Source organism: Polistes canadensis, unplaced genomic scaffold (assembly GCF_001313835.1).
Source record: "Polistes canadensis isolate GaletaPanama2010 unplaced genomic scaffold, ASM131383v1 scaffold_299, whole genome shotgun sequence".
Classification (NCBI taxonomy): domain Eukaryota; kingdom Metazoa; phylum Arthropoda; class Insecta; order Hymenoptera; family Vespidae; genus Polistes; species Polistes canadensis.
Genome location: NW_014569846.1, coordinates 1 through 21,316, shown reverse-complemented (window position 1 = coordinate 21,316; position 21,316 = coordinate 1). Strand labels below are relative to the sequence as shown.

The window sequence follows — 21,316 nt, the reverse complement described above, 5'->3', positions numbered from 1 at the left end:
TACTCCTATATTATTCTCATAATTGCATTTCGAAAATCGTTGAACTATTGTCCGATATCCAATCGAATTCCATTTTAATTATAAGATCATTCGAGAACGTTGAAAATCACAGTTAATCGTTGTAAATTAATATGTCAGTCAAGTTAGTTAATCAGTTCTCGTCAAAATATTCTTTTCTCATATATACGCGTAATATTTAAATTCCAATAGTAAAAGCTGTAAAAATAAAAAAAAGAAAAAAAAGAAAGAGAAACAGTACATTAGTTAAAACATTTTTCATAATATTAAACCGAAAAGAAAAGATGAGTCAACCTCATAATAAATCCCCTTCCCCAAACAAAAAATGCTTGACAATAGATTTCCAAAGGAAATCCTTTTTAATAAAATTATCGAATCGCGACCGAGTGTAATGCAGGAATTACATTTTGCAGAGTACTCCCATGATATTACGCTATAACAGAAATACCTTGACTAAGTAGGTAGTAAATTTGTTTCAATGAGCATTACCCGCGTAATATCGCAAATGCTATCTACTATAATCCATAGAAAGACAAAAAGAGAGATAAAGACAAAGATAAATAGATAGGATAGATACATAGAAATGATTTCAATATAAATTTACTATTCGAACAACATACAAAATACGATTTTCTATTATCGACAACCATTTTATACTAATTGACGTATATGTATTTAACACATGTCAATTACAACACTATAAAATACATATATATATATATATATAAGTACATCGTAATGAATATCAAATGAATATATCTTCGTATTCGTACAAACGCATATCATTACCATCATCTCCTATATTCATACGTGGAATTATCTATTCACAGAAGGAGGATAGAAAATAGTAGTCTAGTTTATGACGTATCAATATACGCACAAAATCAAAGAGATAGACATAGAATAAAGCTTACGCAGGCCCTAGTAGCCAATTTTCAATTTCGTAAAGCGATTCATAAGAATAACTCTTAAGCCTAGACATATATGGTATGTTTGTTTGTACGCATACGTTTGTTCGTTCTATTGCATACGTATAAACACGTAGACATAAACCGTACAATCCCTAGAGAAGATACATAGATAGACAGAGATAGAAATATATATAGAGATAGAGAGAAACACTATTGCCTACATCGCGTTATTCAGGAACATGAGTTATAACACATCAAGCAGCAACACGTCGGATTAGAAGCAGCGAGTATGGATATACAACAAACCAAAGCTATGAGGTTGAGGGTGGGAAAAGGAGGAGGAGGAAGAGGAGGAGGAGGAGGATGAGACTTCAGGTATCTATTAACCAGTCTAGGCATCATACCTCGAAGGCACAACCGAAATGTTAATTAATAATAACAATAATAAGCGTTAATAGGTAGACTCTATGGTTCACCTGTCACGCATGGGATATAATGTTTCCTTTGAAAACGATATCTAGCTATTTGAAATTCCTATCTGTGGTTTGCTTACGGGGAAATATTATACCCCTTCGTAGGGAAGGAAAATGATTCTGGGTGGTGGTGGTGGTGTGTATTGCGTCAAGCCACCGACGACAAGCGACACTTTGCTTTCACGAAAATTTCTACCAAAACACTCTCTCTCTCTCTCGTTCGTAAATTTTGTCGACCTCACTTATACCGTGAAAGAAATTGAATTGTATCTCCGTTGCCTTTTTAGCCTACCATCCTGACATTTTCTATTTCTCCCTTACCCCTCTTAGTTTGTGAATATATATATATATATATGTATACATGTATATATGTATGTTTGTCGTTGTTGTTTTAGGATTTTTCCATAAAAATTCTATTTCTAAAATAGAACCGTCGTTCTCTCGTTACGCGCGAAACGCGATAGACGAAATGAAAGTAGAGTTTGGGAAAAAAAAAAAAAAAAAGGAACGAAAAAAATAAAACAAGAAAGAAATAGAGAGAAGTATATAAAACGTATTATCTGACTAACACGAATGTTATTTTCGAATACTCGAACACGTTGTATTCTTCTATCCAATTGTAAATTGAAATCATTTTAATGATATATACTGCAAACAATGGACAACCTAATTATATATATATATATATATATTGTTTTGTTAATTTCAAGTACAACGTTGGATCTTGAGGGAACAGTATCAAAGTGATTTAGAATCGGACGAGATGAATTTGACGCATAAAAATGACGAAGGTTTCGACAGGGTCGATTTCAGAGCGGAATTCAGTCCAAGTCCAAATCTCGAAGGGCCACAACCTCAGCCAAGGGACAACGTTTCGCGAAACAATTTCCCGACGGTCAGTTCATCGCCACCACGTGCTAGGACCAACAACGACGGTAAGCTTCTTTTCTTCTATTTGTTTTTCATTTTTCATTTTACCTTTCCTTTATTTTCTTTTCTTTTTTCTTTGCTCTATCCCTTTCTTTATATCTTTCTTTTTATTTCTATTATTTCCCCTTTCCTATCGAGCCTATTAATATTATTATGTTATGTGGGTTTATGGTGTTGCTAATGTTATATTACTCATTTGCTTATCCTTTGACCTCGTGCCAAATGCATGCTAATAATTTACTTTAGAAATATATTTTTGTTGCATCGCTATTATTAATTACCAATGTTGATGAATTCTTGCACGAATCATTATTAATTGCTATGACATTTTGATTAATTAATTAATCAATCAAACGTATTATTACTTACAAGTTTGATCATCCTCGCATTGTCGTGTTATTACTTTATTATTATTAATATTATTTTCTTATATTAAATAAATCCCCCGTAAGAATCTAATAAGTAAAATAAAAAAATACAAACGAATGATTATAATTATTGAAATGGGTTTCTTAATTGATCTCAATTTGTAAATACTATGCATGTACAATACTTGAATAAACATAAAACGTTTTATAAAATGCTTTAGGAAATACGTAAAACATGTTAATAGATTGTATTATATACAAATTCTAGTTACTTCTTTTCTCATTTGTCTTAATTAAAAAGGATGTTTCTTGAGAATAAATTGTATATACACGAAGATAATAGAACGAAATTGATTATTATAAAGGTGAATATAATTTGAAGTAAATACTTTCTTAAAACAGGAATGATTATACCATTCGTCGTCGTCGTCGTCGTCGTCGTCTTTTGAGAAACTCGAAGTTTCACACAGGAGGTGTGTTCCGTTCTTTGAGGTAAATCAAGCACACTGAAACAGAAATACAGAAGCTTTCCTCTGTTTCTCTACCATCCTTAGGATAGAAGGAGTGAGAAAGACAGAAAGAGAGAAGGAAAAGGAGGAAATGCTATAAGAGAATCGGACGACTGAGTTTCCACAATTCGAATTTCCGCGGTTCTATGTGTGCTAGTATTAGTTGTTTCCGGTTACGCGTATTTCTGCTGCTTTTAATGAGTTTATCGCAGGCCTCTGTGCATAATAAGACGTACGTACGTTTGTAGGGGTTTATACGAAAACGTATACCTCCTTTGTCGCCTCGTGCTACGAGAAACTTCTAAAAGGGGTGGAATAGGAGGAAGGGGGAAGAGGATTGGTATAAGTGTTAACACACGACTTCGAGAGAATTCGTATCGAAGTTTCTTTAGGAAATAAATTTCTTACGATTAGATATATATATATATATATGTGTGCTTAATTTTTGTTCCTATATAGTGTATTTTATTACATTCGTATCACAAGGATTAGATTATAATTAATTTTGCAGATTTTAAATGGGGATATTAATGAATAATAATTTTGTTTAAATTGTTTGCTAAAGTGTAACTCGACGTTATTATTTTGATTCAAGATTAACATTCGAGTTAATCGATTATTAAGTCGACTAACAATAAGTCTAATTAAAGTGAAACGATAGTTCTTCTTTGAAAATAAAAAAAAAAAAAAAAAAAAAAAAAAAAGAAAAAAAAAAGGGAGCGGAAAAAATCAAAGGAAAACGATGCAGTCTGTTGGTGGGCGGTCTTAAAATCCAAGAGTAATCGAGCATCGTAAAATGTTGTCGGTGTTTTACGCGTTCTACCTCTTTAAAGTNAAAAAAAAAAAAAAAAAAAAAAAGAAAAAGAAGAGAAAAAAAAGGGAGGGGCAAAATTCAAAGAATTACGATGCAGTCTGTTGGTGGGCGGTCTTAAAATCCAAGAGTAATCGAGCATCGTAAAATGTTGTCGGTGTTTTACGCGTTCTACCTCTTTAAAGTTTTCCCCATTGAAATTCTAGCAGTTTGTTAGTTAGGAATATATATATATACATCTAAAATACATTAATAATGGTATTTTTTACTAAGTTGCATTAGGGAAACGAACAATAGTATTTATTTCTCGTAATCGGTAAACGTTTTTTTACTTTGAATTCGATTGATGAAACGTTTTAGAAGAAGCCTATTGGATAAAAAGTGCACGGAAAGAGAAAAATATATTCGAATAAGAAACGTGGAAACGAAATATATGAGAAAAACGGGATTATAGTTTTCTTTTCATATGCTGAATATCTATACTATTTTTTCTTTCTTTCTTTCTTTTATCTTTTATCTTTTATCTTTTCTTTTCTTTTCTTTTTCCACCCACCCCTTTTTTCAACGCGTCTCTTCGAATTTTCGACGAACGGGAGAAACTCCGATCACGTGTGTAAATGCAATCAAACAAATAAAAAAAAAAAAAAGGAAAAAGAAAAAGAAAAGGGAGGAAGAGGGTTACGAAAAATTGGCACACACACACACATATATATATATAAAGAATCCAACGACTCTTTCTTTCTTTCAGTTTTATTTTTTTTTTTTCGTCTTCTCGTCGATATAAATTGGACGAAGAAAAACAGGATTGGAGAACAAAAAAAAGAAAAGGAACGAAAAAAGAGAGAGAGAGAGAAAGTGGTGGCAGGAGGGGTAGTGAGAGGAAAAGAGGCAAAAGGGGTCGGGTCGTCTTGTAAAATTGGATAAGGTTTCTAGAAGAACACGCTTGATATTGGTTTCGGTGCCAAACCAGCCAGCAACCTAACAAAACGTTTGGCGCCAATTTCGAATAGAGTCGAACTGACAAAATTGTCATATTCTTTCGGATGAATTCTATAATACGTTCCTTAGATTTCTATCATAATGAATTCTCTTTATTAAATGAGATTACGATTCGATTCGATTACGAGGACAAACAAACAAAAAATTCAACGAATAAAACCTTTTTTACATTATAAATTGAACTATTTCATTAGAGAAGGGAAATAATATAGATTTGCATTATCATTCATTCGTAAAATATATTCTACATATAATTAGTAGAATATCGTTTGTAATATCTTTCGGTTCCTGCTTTCTCTCCATTATTATCTATCTATCTATTTATCTATCTACGTATGGGTTTACACTTACAGTTGCAATCTATTACATCATTATCCTTACTCGAAGTTGCACGCTTCTACTACTACTATTACTACTACTACTACTACTAATATATACGCTTTTAATTAGAATCCCGAATTATCGTAGCGGTTTGAAACCTCGAACCACGAGGATGCGTGATAGAGAAGCAAACCTCTCTTACTCACCCCCTTAAAACTCTTTGATATCAATATTTTAATATGGAAACAGAATTTTCTATTAAGTTGTTCCAAAAGAATATTCGTTTTACCATACGCAATGTGAAAATATATATCTCCCAAATGTGTTTAATCCAACTATTTTCTTTTTTTTTAATTTCTTTTTTTTACTTTGTTAATGATATTTCAAACGATATATAAATATATGAAGTTAAAAATGAATTATTTATATATAGGTCAGAGAGGTAGAAGAAAGTTGATACAAAAATATAATATATCTAGATAGATGAAAATAGATAGATAGATAATTGCGTGTATACTTAACTAGAAGGGAATTAAGAATAAGGAATATTCGTTGAAGCTTTTCACAGACGATTTCGCGTGGTCCCAGCAGCAGCAGCAGCAGCAGCCAGCTCGTCGCGGAAATGCTCGACTCGTTTCACTTGATCGAGCTTTAACTTTATCGGGCCGGAGAATTTAGCGTCATAACGCTAATTAAAGGCTGGCTAGGGAATGAAAGAAAAAGAAAGAGAAGGGGGTAAGGTAAGGGGGGAGGGGAGGAAAGTTACCAACGGAGACCAGCAGCAATGTTCCTCGAGAAACTTCACGTTATCGTTCATTGCTTTTGTGACCTTTCTCTCTCTCTCTCTCTCCCTTTTCCTAGTAACTATCCCTCTAGGAACTTCGATCCCCGATTTCTTTCCTCCCCCCTCCCTGACTCTCTCTCTCTTTCTTTTTTTTTTTATTCTCTTCTCTTGTAGGAGAAAACTTTTCCAATATTTTCTTCCGCGAAATTATAAGAATGGAAGATGAGAAAGGGAAAAAAGAAAAGTTAAAAAAAGACAAGAGGAATACGAGAAAATTTCCTGCGTCATTTATAATCACTTGCTCGTAGCTGATTAGATAAAGCTGATTTAATCGAATCGAATCGTTTTCATATAAAACCTAAAACCATTTTACTTTTCTATTTTTTTTTCTTTCTTTTTCCTATTCTCTCTCTCTCTCTCTATTTTTTCTTTTTTGCCCTTTCCATTTCTATCTTCCTCTTACGCTACTACCAACACCACGTTTTATACTTTGAAATCTACGAACGGAAAGAGTATAAAGTACCTTCTTCTCCCCTTTCCCTTAACTCCTAACCCTCCCCCTTACCCCGTCCGAGCGTGTTCTCTTTGATAAGATTTTTCGTAGAAAAAGTATCCTGATGTCGATCGAAAAAGCCAACAGCTAGAGGAGAAGGGAATGTTTTTAAATCTCGCAAGAGAGGGAGGAATCCAGTATTCTCGTTCGGTTGTCGCCTACCAACGATCCTCGATAAATTTTACGACGTTCCGAGGCGAAAGGTAATCGTTTTCCTCCTACAAAAGTCAAGAGCACTATGAAAAGAGACGATATATGCGTCCTTTGAGGTCCTAGTTTCTTCCCAGCCCCCACCCCACCCCACTCTCCCTATTCCTCCCGCATATCCTTTTTCCCCGGGCTTGAGAAAGCATCGATTTCGTTGCTAGCAATCGGCCGAAAGTGCATTTGAATTTTTCGTCGAGACGAGCAACGGGTTTTAAACCTGGTTGTACTACTACTACTACTACTACTACTACTATTCCACTTTTTAGCCGATTTTCTGGAAGTTGAACCACTGGAGAAAAGGTGGAAAGGAAAAAAGGGTATATATATATATATATATATGTGTGTGTATACATATACCCTTTTTTGCCTTTACTATTTTCTTCATTTTTCTTTTCTTTTTATTTTCTTTTCATTTCTTTTCACCCATACCCCACCCAACACCCGAGAAAATAAATCAAAATCCCCTTTGGACCCGACAAGATAAGTTTCCGTTTTCTTTTTTTTTCTTTTTTTTTTTTTCACCCTCGTCAAGAGAATTTGTTAAAGCGAACAATTTTCAAGGAAATAAATAATTATACGCGTTTATGCAAATTTTATTTTAACGAGCTCGAAAATATATATTCTCAACGCAAATTTCTTTTTTTTTTTTTTCATTTAATATCGCGTTGAATAAATCACAAAATTTCGTATGAAATATTTTCATTTTGATAACGTTACGTGTCGTAAGGAAAGAATACATTTCTTTTTGTAAATAATTTTTTCGTTTCATTGTCTAGTGCATGCTGATTGCAAAACAAGCGTATTGGATAAATGCATCGTGTATGTATGTATGTAAGTACCTACTACTATACCTTACTCTCTCTCTTTCAACGTTATGCGATGCCAGCAACGGGGAGAAATTTTTGGCATGCGCACGCGCATTATTCGTGATTTTAAGGTAATTTAACTGTGACACGTTAGGGGAATGTTAATTGTATTATATAATGGAATTATTCGATACGTGTCACTTAATTCTCAACGATGGTAATATTATTTAGTAAGGAAAATTTTACAATGAATTAAACCTATCTATATTTATGTATTATATACGGTTCACCGTAATATATACATATTATATATATATATATATATATAAAAGTATATATGCATATTATATATACACGTATATGCAGAAAAGCGCAAAAGCTCGAAAGTTTCTCTGAAATTGCGAACGAAATACTCGACACTCGCCTTTTCTATGTGGCACAAGAAAATTTGCATTTCTAATTACACATTCACATTCACTTTAAACACGTTACCTTATACTTGACAAAAGATTACGTTGGGGATATTCTTCGTATGTAAAACGTCATGTAAAAGTCTTTAGAAAAGGAAAGCTTATCCTTCCTTTTATGTGTCTTCATTTTATCCCCTAAGGAACGTTTTAGTTGCGAAAAAATTCTCGATATTATCCCGACAATTGCACCTCTCTTTTTTTCCTTCCTAACGCATCAAAATCCCATTTTGTATAAACTTTACTCTGATCGTCTCGTTTCTATGGCACAATTATGTCCGCGTTTTAAGTGTCGATCATTTTAATTTTCTTTTTTTTTTTTTTTTCTACATACTTCAAATTTGCAAATAATTTCTATGCTCTGTTAACCCATGATTTTTTTTTTTTCATTTGTTAAAATCATTCATACAAAATTCACTCAAACGATATCTAATTCATATTATCATCAATTAAAAAGCCTAAAATCTTTCTTGTAAACGTCATAACATAGTTTGAAAATTGATCAATGCGCTATGGAAAGGAAATGGTGGCGGATGCACCCTTCTGCAAAATGCATTTATGCTTCCTCTGTAAATAATTCATTTCTTCCGGCAAGATAATTTGTGTATCATTGAACAAATTTCTATACCAACGATGGTCAATTATTATATATTTTCTCTCGTTTCATTTTATATTAAAACCTTTTTGTTTTTTTTTTATTTTACTATCATTGTATTAAAGATCTACGTTTTTCTTCCCCTTTTTTTTTTCTCTGTCACCCTACTTCTTTCTCTTTTTCTCTCTTTTTTATTTTTCTTTCCTTTTATAATCACTTATTTCTCGGCCACTACAGTGGACAACGCGTTGAACAAATTAGGCTCGGTTGGTAAAGAAGGGAAAATTACCAAAGAAAAAGACATATCCTTATCGGCCGTGGTAACCACGGGAATGATAATTGGCAACAACAAGGGTGGTAATAGTAGTGCCCTACCTACGACGGTATCACCGTCTAACTGCACGACGGTCGTCTACGCAGTTCCCGACGAAGATCGTATGGTTGTCGGATATCTCAATGAATGGATCAATGCCTACTCATTCATATCAAGTAAGTACATTAGTAATTTTTCCGTTCTTCGACTGTTGCTTGGTCGGTAAGCAACGCGAACTACTTTTTCTGGCGAGTGTCGGTAAGGAAGATTCTTACAGAAAAATACTCACAAGATAAAACGAAGAAACAACTTAGTCGGTAAACTTATCGACGTATGATACACACACATTACGTATAAGAAAATAATCGAAATAATTTAAGACAATAAAGTGAATTGATCCAAAAAAAAAAAAAAAAAAAAAAAAAAAAAAAAAAAAAAAAAAAAAAAAAAAAAAAAAAAAAAAAAAAAAAAGAGAAAAGAAAAAAGTACAAGAACAAATAGTAGTCACAATTAATTAACACGTTCATATTAAACAACGTTATGTTTGATTAGAATGCAACATCCTGCTAGGCATTTGCAGTTTTCCTTTTTTTTTTTTTTTTTATTTTTTCTTGTTTTTTTTTTAGGCAGTAAATCGTAGTTCTGGCATGATCGCTCGGTGTTTCGTTTCGTAAGTTTTCTTGAAAAGGTAAATTTTCTTTGGCCTGATCAATCGGTAAAATTTTGATGGCTGGTGAATAAACCGTGGCGCAGGTCCATGGCTCTCCAAACACGGATTGTTAGTTTGATCGATAAATGAGCATGAAAAATATTCTAGTTGAATTGCATGAACGAACGTATTATTCTTTTAGTCGCGGAAGACCCAGCCCAACCCTTCCCCTGTCGTACGTATTTCTACAAAAAAAAAATAAAACAAAAAGATGCAAAAAATGTATTCGAATGATTAAACGATTTGTCTTTTTTTTTTTTTTCTGTTTCTTTTTGTTTCCATGTTCTTCCGTGTGCAGACAATCAAGAAAAATTTTACCTCTACATCATCGTGTCCGTCTCCGGTGGTGTTCTCGTATTTTTGGGCTTGGTGATTGGCAAACTTCTATTGAGTCGTCATCGTGCTAAACGAGATGCAAAATTCCACGCAAATAACGAAGCACTACCAAATGCATTTACGGACAACATCTCCGAGGTTGACGCGAACATCGATCTCACAACGCCAGTTCCGGTCCCGATGCAGGACACCAGGTAAATTAATTTTAACCCGTTTAAATGGAATGGGGAAACGCTTGAGATAGGGAGCTCATATTTCGAATGGAACGATGAGATTGCAGAAATGTTCTGCTTAGTTAGAAAATTTTCCCTTACGTTGTTGTTAATTGTTGTTTCTAGTTCGCCGAATGGAGGATATACGTTGTCGCGAATTTTTCATTTCATCGTAACAGACTTTTTATCACGTACAATATTATAATATATAGATATAAATATTACTAACAAGTGTTAAACTTTCTAATTCGATCGTTTCTATGTTTTAAAAATCGTATAATTAAACACCGAACACTTGGGGCAGGCACATATTTTCACGGGTGTCGTGTAATAAAAATAAAAATAAAAAGAGAATGAAAGAAATAAGGGCACCACGAGAGACACGGTCGGTCAGGTGTAATTAGAAATAATTGGTCTATACTTTTGTTTTCAGAATACCGGAGACTCAACTGGCCGAGAGACTACACGGTAGCGAACGATATTACACAGATACTAGGATACCGTTGTCGCCTAACAGCATTCACACGGCGCCAATTCATCATGCAACGAGCACGACGACGACGGGTGTCAGGGTCGATCTGGGTAACCACATGGTTGGCACGGACAGTCTTCATACGATTTTACGCACGGAAAATCCTCGAAGCCTCAACACCAAAAGCTATTACTACGGCTGACACGAGGAAGGGGTTGTCCCTCGCGAGGGACGACCCCCATCCTTGAGTCCCGTGCCGGAAGTTAGCATGAGAAATTATTGCTTCTAAATTGCCACCGACTGTCAGAATAAATTTCCCATATTCTTCAGCATACCAAACCACCACACGATACAAACAAGTCACATCCCCCATACGACGTACATTAATACATACATACATACATATATACAAGGTGTACGTTAAAAAGATAAAACGAAACGTACATATTAGGCTGATATGACAAACCGCTGTAAACACGTCCTCGTCGTCAGTGTATCTCGAAATTTTGAAGAAGGATTTTCTCCACGTTACACACAATTTCCATATTTTTTCCTATTCCCTTTTTTCCTATCTAGTATTCATCTTTTTCCTTCTGGGTTCTTTTATTTTTCTTTTCTTTTTCTTTTTTTTTTTATCAACCACGAAAGAACGAAGCTTATGCGATGAGAAGCGTTGAGGAAAAATCGTTTGAATAGGAAGCACGAAGAGAAGAAAATGTATCAATGCGTATATCCCTTGAGTATCGAAACGAAAAGATGGAAAAATCGATAAAGTCGTTTCACCTTCTTCTTCTTCTTCTTCTTCTTCTTCTTCCTCGAGTAACACGCAATACAACTGTACTTCTGTACATTTGATGGAACTCGATTTATAGGAATGCGTTTTAAAATGATATATCCTATCACGAAAGAAAGAGAGAGAAAGAAAAAGAGTTTACTGAAAAAAGGAATCCTAAAATGTTCGAGTAATAAGATATCACACGTACATAAATACCACTACTACATGCACATATTTATATATATATATATATATATATTATCGTCACGAAAATTATCGAATTAAAATCCATTCTCTTGCTGAAACTTTCTAATAATTACAACACAAGGAATAAATAATACCGGATGCGAGAAAAAAAAATGCATGGTCCAAGAATATAAAAATGGGAATGGATTAATATATTATAATAGATTATGCTCGAGTTACTTTCGACGAGATTTACAGCGGTTTTGTTTAAACTGACGTGAGACACCATTGTTTTCTCATTTATAAACGTTACGCAGCTTAACGTTGCCGCGATGAGATAAGAAAAATAAAATAAAAAATAAAAAAAGAAATAAATAAATGAAACACAAGAAAAGAGACGAGAGAAAAGTTTTATAATAGTTAAAAATTAATTGTAATATGTATATCACATTTGTAAATACGATTGTGTAATTTACAATTTATCTCTTAAGAAACGGGAAGAGTGTTACGTGTTTAAAACCGGACGGACCATAGTTACAAATATATTTCTCCGTACCATCGAAGAAAAATCGATTTTCTAATCAAGAAATTAATAAAAAAAAAGAAAAAAAAAAAGAAAAAATAATAAATTACGCCGCGATTACGATAACGCTCAAGTTCATTTTCGAGATCGTTAAAATGAATTATGATGAAAAGAGGACAAGTAAAAAAGAGAAAAAAGAAAAAATAGGAGAGGAGAAAGAAAAAGGTAGTAAGAAAAAATTAAATTAAATTATATTAAATGAATAAATAATAAAATAAATAATTAAATATATGAATAAGTTAATAAAATACGGTTTTCTTTTTTTTTTTTTTTTCTTTCGATAGAAGTTAAATGAACAAAACAAAAAATATGCTCGTTAACTCGTATATATTATTAGCTGTCGTCCGTATCTCTTGTTCAAGATAAAAGTGAATTAATAGAAAACCACACACACGACCATCGGAATCTCATAGAATCGATTTATTTAACAAAACTTCTCGTTAATTATATGATCCCCTATATAGCGACAAAAGAACCACGAAAGTGGTTCCGTCACGAGCTTTTATTGACGGGAACCTCGGATTATATAATAACCTCAATTTTTATTATCCTCGTAATAATAATAATAATAATAATAATAATAATAATTCCTTAATCATTTTTTTAATACGCGAACGTGTTCTCGCGGGATCGTTTCTTGTTCGTAAGATTTTATCGACATTATGTAATAATCCCCCATCGAAGTTCAATCGATAGAAATGTTTTTCCAACCTCCTACTTTTCACCCTTCTTCTCCTTGATTTATAATCGAAAAAAAAAAAGAAAAGAAAAGGAAAAAAAACACGACGGGAACGTTCCACCTTTGCGTTTTAGTCGTTAAGAAAATCTCAACAAAAACCTGTGTACTTTCTTATATAATTTTTGATCCTTACCTAAATTCGATTGAAATAATTAATCGATTTTAACCGAGATATTATAACGCGCGTACGTGTAAATAAATAAATAATTTAAATTCTACCGCGAGAGACCTATATATTATATCGTCACGTTTCCTTCTCTTACAAGTTATATTTTTTTATTATTATTATTTTCCAAATTATTTCACATCAATCGAGTAAAAAACTTTTCGCAACGCAACTTTTACGAAAAATAATTTTCGCAAAATGTATCCGAACGTTGTTGTTGTTGTTGTTGTTGTTGTCGTCTTGATTAGAAACCGCATGTCGCAATAATCTGTCAGGCTACTATTTTTTTTTTTTTTAATTGCCCTGCACTAATTAAGACGCTCGTCGTGTCGTGTCTGACTCGCTACGACTCGTCAGTGTCATCTAAGATAAAAAGAAATGGAAAATAGAATTTTAATTATTAGTAGGAACACACCGTTACTACTACTACTCCTACTACTTTTTCTTCTTCTTCTTCTTCTTTCGTTCCTTCATTCCACTTCTTTCATTTTTCCTTTTTTTTTGGTTTTTATTCTCGACTCTATTTCAATTTTATTTCCTCCTGCCCTTCCCCCCAGCACCGTGCCCTATCCCACCTATCTTTATTTTTATTATTTCTTTGTATATATACTTACATAATTTTATTTTTTACCTCTTTCTTCTTCTCTATATACGATTCATGTTTTTTCCATCATAAATATTTCAATCCTTTTTTATTAACATTTTCTTCGTTCAATTATCAAAGCTATATAGTTCTTTTAATTGTTAACTAACGCTAAAATACTATATATATAATTGGGTAACATCTATTCACACGAATTTTGTGCCTTTTTCGAAGTATCTCAAAAGTATTCATTAAAATTACTCATCGGTCAACAAGATTCGTTATACCGTATTTTCGTGTATATATATATATGTATATTAGGTGTTCCATGTGTGTTAAAATCGATCTATGATCAAACGTCTTAGAAAATAGAAAATAATATCAATCTCATTATCCGACACGCGATAATATTATTTTGTTTTGAAATTTGATTAAAAAAATAATATAAAATAAATAGAAAAAGATATTCTCTCAAATACTATTAACAATTATTATGACAATCGCTTAGTATCGTTTGATGTTACATACACACCATGTATATATAAATATTCCAATTCGTATATTAATTCTTGTAATGACGGACGAACATAATGCATTTCCGTGCCTTTTCCGACATATTCATTCGTATATTTCTAATTTTACGTATAATTTTAATATGATTACATTGTCTGTGAACTAACATATTATTATCTCACGTATTTAACATGCATACACGTGTATGTGGCACACTTAATAGAAAACAAAAAAAAAATACAACAGAAAAAAGAAATATTAAAAAAGTAATTCATTCTTATAACACATTTAAAAACATTTAAAAATCCTAAGTTCAATCGTCGTATAAGTTTGACACACGTGTGCATAAGAATTTGTTTTCTCTATCCTATTTTTATCTATCTATCTATCTATCTATTTAACTATTTGTCTGTCCGTCTATCTTTATTTCTCTATCGTGAATTATAATTCTTATGTGTTGTATTTGATACACGATTATTAACGTAGCAGCAGCAGCAGCAGCAGCAACAGCAAGCATATATTCTTCTATAAAAAAAAAAAGAGAAAAAAAGAAACAAATTGTCTATTTTTATTCATTGATTAATACTGCCAATAATGTGACGATTATTACTGCCATTGACGATTACTGCCAACTTTTATTCTTCTTTTTATTTCTCACTTTTTCTTACTTTCCTTTTCTATCTTTCTTTATTTTGTTCTTTTCCTCATTCTTCTTCTAATCTCCTATTTTCAAGGATAAATAAAAGCAATGATCAAATTTACAATTAAATAAGACGAAAATGATGATGATTATGATGAAGAAGAAGAAGAAGAAAAGATGCATGTGTCTTTGTCGCATATAAGAACGACGAGTTATCGAGTAAAAATTGTACCAAAAAGATTCTTTTATTAATTTAACAAAGAAAAAAAAAATAAATAAATATATCATCGTTCGACGAGGTTAGAAAAATTGTCTTACGAGTAATTAATATCGTGTATCGAGGTTGACCTCCTCGAAACGGAGTGCCTGATATATAACATTCAACGAGAAACATACACGTGAGTGTGGTACATACACGTAACCTCCTCGATGAGAATTATATAAGATTCTATTGATTTATAATAATTGATTAGATCTATCTCGATAGCTTGTTTTTCATATTTTCATTTCATTTGAATATTTTCCTTATATTATTTTTGTCTGTCTTATTTTTATAGTTGGTTAATGCATTTATTACTTAAATGATACAACAAAAGCTCTTTCCCATCGATATTCTTCTTCTTCGTATATTTATAATAATTTTAATTATTATTAGAGAGTATTATATTATTTAATCCTTGTTTTATATCCTATAAAGTTGTTCCTTTTTGTTAAATTAATGTGTTGCTAGTGTGTACCACCATGAATGATGATGCTTCGCGTTTAATAATCACACACAGACACATACACACAGGTTTCTTTCTTCTCCCTTTTTGTACGAATTAAAAAAAGAATGTGTAATCGACGAATAATGTGTGAGAAAGCATATGTGTGTATGTGCGTGTGCGAGTACGTATATTGCGTGGACAACAATTTTATCTGTTAGGTCGATTAAGACCCTTACGAGGGTATAAGTATAGTATAGGAAGTTAGATAGATTAATAGATAATATTAGCGATAACGCGCTATGTGAGATATGAACAATTGAAATTGAAATTATTGAAATGTATGTATGTGTGTGTGTGTGTGTGAGAGAGAGAGAGAGAGAGAGAGAAAGATAGAATGTACGTGAACGTATGGGTGTAAAAGAGAAGAAAATAAAGATACCTATGTCGTAAGTGAATAGTTTCTATTGTAATTAAGAAAAACGTTAATACGTTAATGAGCATCTGTAAATATTCCTGTATATTATAACAAAAAAAAAATAACTTTCTGTCCAGCGACCGTGTATCAACGACCTCGACCATCTCTCTCAACGTGTCCCTTTTTTCCCTTTTTTTCCCTTTCTGTCTGTCTGTCTGTCTGTCACTCTCTCTCTCTCTTTTTCTCTAATCATATCCTTTTCGAAATAATAAAAATAATCGTCGAGGTTGGTCGGAACGTGTAAATTACAATTTAAAAAAATACTATATTAAAAAAAATGGGAAAATAAAATAAAATAAAATAAAATGAAAATGTGGGAAATAAAGAAACAACAAAAAGAACAGTAAAAATACACCGCGGCTCGATTTAAATAATTACGATACTTATTTTAAAGTAATCGTTTTAGAGAAATAATTTGTATTTTCTATTAAAATCATATATATATATATATATTTGTTCTCTTGTTGGATGTGTGTCGAAAAATAAAAAGAAGAAAACGAAAGAGAGAGAGAGAGAGAAAAAAGAAGAAAAAGGAAATAATCACAAGAAAGCGATTACTTAATTATTTAATACAAGAAGAATTTAAGAAAAAAAAAAAAAAAAAAAAAAAAAAAAAGAGAAAAAAAGAAACAAATTGTCTATTTTTATTCATTGATTAATACTGCCAATAATGTGACGATTATTACTGCCATTGACGATNTTAAAATCATATATATATATATATATTTGTTCTCTTGTTGGATGTGTGTCGAAAAATAAAAAGAAGAAAACGAAAGAGAGAGAGAGAGAGAAAAAGGATCTTGTTAGATGTTAGATATCGATCCTTGTCTTTCGATTATTTTTCAAAGGAAGAATATAACAAAAAAAAAAAAAAAAAAAAAAAGAAAGAGACGATAAAAAAATTATATCAAGCGGGCCCTCCTATGTGTGTGTCGTACGATAATGTAATTAATAATAATAACTGTCCTCCACGTGATTTTCAAAGGATAATAAATTATGACACAATTCCGAGCTCACGTTCTATTACCCGTTTTCCTCGGTCCGACACTATACGTTACTTTTTAATCTTAATTAATTTATAATTGTCTTCGAAAGGGGCCGGAAGGGGTGGTAGGAAGGCGGTTTGAGAAAAAGAATAAAAAAACAAAAAAATATTAACAGATTTGATGACCAATCATGGTACGTTTAATATTAAACACTAAATTATTCTCGCGTTAACTATGAATTTATTTGAAAAATCAAACACACACACAAATGTTCTCGTCAGACTTTCTTATTCAATTATTCGAATAGAGAGATGCACATTTTTCTCGAACGAATGAAACTTTATTTTTATCTTTTCTTTTTTTTTCTTTTTTTTTTTATTACTCTTTCAAACGAGAAAAAGAGCTCTCGAATTGTATGCTTCGTTCGTTTCATCGATGGTAATTAATTATCGTACGATTTTCAAGTAGATTCATTTTTATCTTTCTTTTAAAAAATATAAAACCAATGTGAAATCTTTTCTCGTGTATTTAAATTACCATCTGTGTATGTGTTGTATATTAAATATATGCGTACTCACGTGTAACAACACGCACACAGAGAGAGAGAGAGATACCACGCATATAAAAGAGAATCGTATATGATGTGATTTCACAAGGAGAATAAGAAAAATCCTTTTGTATGTTACAAAAAAAAATATAATTAATTTAATTCTTTGATTGGATTTACAACTACGAAAGTGTTCGCTTTTTAAATCTTTTTTTTCCCTTATAATTATTAATACGAGAAAAATAAAAATTATATATATACTAGATTTTATATATTATATAATATCTTGATAATATCGCGAATAATGATATTATATTTTCTTATTCTTTTTTTATACTTTCGTCTGTTCCCCTTTTCCTTCTTCTTCTTATTTTTATTTGTTTATTTTCTCTCTTTTTTTTTGTATGATTTTCTAAACGAAATTTGAATTTTTGTCGGTGAAGAAATAACGCGTGGAAAATTGGTACGTCAGGGGCATAGAAAATTGCATTTGCAGTCGTTGGTCTAAAAGAAAATTGTCGGAAAGCTTGTAGAAAAATTTTTTATCTACTCTAATAAAAGTTTTATCTCGTTTGTTATTTTCTTTCTTTATTTCTTTCTTTTGCAAATGTTCCTCTCGGAATTTATTTAATTGCGTACAGGAAAACGTACCGTGTGCTTAAAAAAAAAAGGCTTATCACCACGTTGGCTCGATGTTTCTATTTAAAAATAAAGGCACGTACCTTTTTTTTTTTCCTCTCACTCGTTCTTCTCGTTATCTTAAAGAAACAAAACAAAAAATAAGAAAAAAGATATAAGCTCGAGCGATTCGGAATTTGCTAGCATGTCTCGGATTTGTCACGTTGTTATTACAAATTATCATTTATTTTTAAGCGTTCTTTAGTATAGTACGAGCAGTCGTTATCGTTAAAAAAGGTAAGAGAAATGTATGAAAGAATATTAATGATTCGACGTGTATATATCATGGGTGAGTTACCATATTAATTCGATAAAAAGTTTTAATTTAATTTGTAACGATAAGAAATTCTTGAATATAAAAAGAAATTTATGTGAAAATGTTTTCTCTAATTATTTTACAACTCCTATATAACTAATATATATATATACAAAACTAGATAATATGTACATTTATTTATTCATTTTTATTTAAAAAGAGAGAAAAAAAAAAAGGAACAAAAATGCATAGAACAAGAACGAAATATTCATATATAGTTTTGCAATTATTTAGGTTACATGCATCACCCGTTATGAATAATAACTAATATCCGCGTGGTGTCGATGCATCGTCGGGTTCTATACTTGTGCAAAWAAAAAAAAAAAAAAAGGAAGGCTACAATAATATTTTATAAAAAGAAAAATGAAAAAAAAAAAAAAAAAAGAAGGCTAAAAAAAAATTTTAAAAAAAAAAAAAAAAAAAAAAAAAAAAAAAAAGAAGATACGAGAAAAACACGAAGAGGTAAAATAATAAATATGATGTCCAATAGCATTGCTGCTCGGTATTTGCTAGCTCGCGAGAACGATCCGCGGAATCTCCGATATCCGTAATCTGATTTACATATATAGGCCAACGAGTGGGAATAATAATATTCATTTATATATTACTCTATAACACGAAATAATATTACATTTATTATAAAAGCGTTTTAACAACTTGTGTTTCCTACTACTACTACTACTACTACTACTTGCTAACTACTGATTGCAGGATTCTTTTCAATTTTGTATTCCCTAGTTCGCTTGCAATTGCTTGCTTGCATCTTTATTCCTCGATATAACGCGGTATAATATTCAACGATAAAAAATTAAAAAAAAAAAAAAAAACCCCCTAGAACGCGCGTATCTTTTCGTTTTTCTTCCCTTTATTTCTTTTTTTTATCTTTCTCGTTTATCTTCGAAGCAGAAGCATTTTCGTATATTTCGTTGAAGTTTCGGTGCGAAAGAACACGAGTAAGCCCACCCCCTTCCTCCCCTCACCTCTCCTATTAACGTCGTTTTACAAGCTGCTAGGTAAACCGAATTAATTATGCGAGACGTCGCGAAAAGCTACTTCCAAAGGGTAAGTGGTATTACTTTTTTCCTTCTCTCTCTCTCTCTCACCCACTCTCATTTTTTTTTCTTTTTTAGTATCATCAACAGATGAGTAAGTTCGTTCCATTTAGACGATACATAATATTTTTAAAAGAAAGATATATATAAATCAATCGTCTAAGTTTAAAACATATGATTTACAGTTTATTTATTAATGTAGATATTCACTCTAGAAATACCTTAGACGAAACTGGCATATTCCTTTGATATTAAACTACATGGTGTATTAATCAGAAATGTCATGCACGAACGTAATTTCTCTCTCTCTCTGTATATATATATATATATATATATATTATATACCGACGTTTCTCATTGACGAAGCTAGTCGCTTAGCTCAATTTTGAAATTAGATGCCCCATACATATCTAAGTTACCAGTGTGTATACGTGTAATATTCACTCTACCATAAGAGCCTTCTCTATCTCACAAATATAGTAACATAGAACTAACGAATGAACGAACGAATGCAAGAACAAACCGCATTAGAGAAAGTTTCGATCGATTTAAACAATGAGTTATTTTTTTTTTTTCATTTTTATCGTTCGATCGTTGTACACCGATATCGCATGATGATATTCGCGCCCGACCTAGATTACCCCTCCCCCGTCCCTGTCTGTTAACCCCATCGACTCTTCGTAATGATCATTTTTCCATACGTACGAAACCATCACCACCACCACCACTGCTAACATAGTTTCGATGGTGTTACTTTGATAATAACATAACGATTGACCATCGAATCGATCTTCTCGATAAAAAACGTCGAATTATTTTTTTCTTTTTTCTTCTTCTATCCATTACCTATCCAAGATCTTTTTTTTTCTTCCTACTTTTTTGTCTCTACCTTTTCCTTCGTCATTGTCGTACGGGTACGTACGTACGTACGTTGAATGAAACTCCTTTTGCCCTATGGAAGGGATTTATTCGGGATCTTCGACTAATCTTCAGACCGACTTACTTAGATTCAAAAAGAAACGCTAGGAAAAAAAAAAGAAAAAAACTGATCCTTCCTTAAAAAGAAAAAAGTATATGTATGTGTGTTTGTGTAAGAAAGAGAGAGAGAGAGAGAGAGAAAACTACGTATCTCCGATAAATGTACGAGTTGAGAAAGTATTAACGTCTAACGTTTTCTATAACTATCTATCGTTTTAAAAAAAGCTCTATATTTAATAGTAACATTTTTTCTTTATTTTCTTTTTCTTCTAAAACGAGTAAATTTAATGTACTATTTAAGATTATGTTTAATTTGTTGCAACTTCGATGATTACATAAGTTAAAGAATCGTCAAATCGTCGCGTTGGTATAATTGTTTAAGTTATATTCGTGATAAAACGTAGTACAAACCGTTTAAAATATGATTCACGTTCCGTTTAAATCTACAAATATTAATTTAAAATTTATCGTAGAACAGAAATAAATATAAACGATTAAACATTACCTGCAAAAATTATGATTAAAAAAATAAGACAACACATAAACTCATTACGGTCTTAAACCTGAAATAGATATTATCATTGATTAAATGTTTTAC

The 21,316-nt window shown here is 31.8% G+C and overlaps 1 protein-coding gene across 3 annotated transcripts in view; it reads left to right on the top strand.

The window, feature by feature from the left end:
• LOC106791345 (protein eva-1) overlaps positions 1-12,501 on the top strand; it is a 157,109-nt gene extending 144,608 nt beyond the window's left edge. For 2 of the 3 annotated variants that reach the window (XM_014756917.1, XM_014756916.1), the window contains exons 6-9: positions 2,113-2,337; positions 8,990-9,241; positions 10,073-10,304; positions 10,756-12,501. In XM_014756917.1, the coding sequence (XP_014612403.1) occupies positions 2,113-2,337; positions 8,990-9,241; positions 10,073-10,304; positions 10,756-10,996 (950 nt within the window). In that variant the 3' untranslated portion in view covers positions 10,997-12,501. The remainder of the gene's footprint in view (positions 1-2,112; positions 2,338-8,989; positions 9,242-10,072; positions 10,305-10,755) is intronic. The other variant, XM_014756918.1, reaches the window with a different exon arrangement.
• The last annotated feature ends 8,815 nt before the right edge of the window (positions 12,502-21,316 follow it).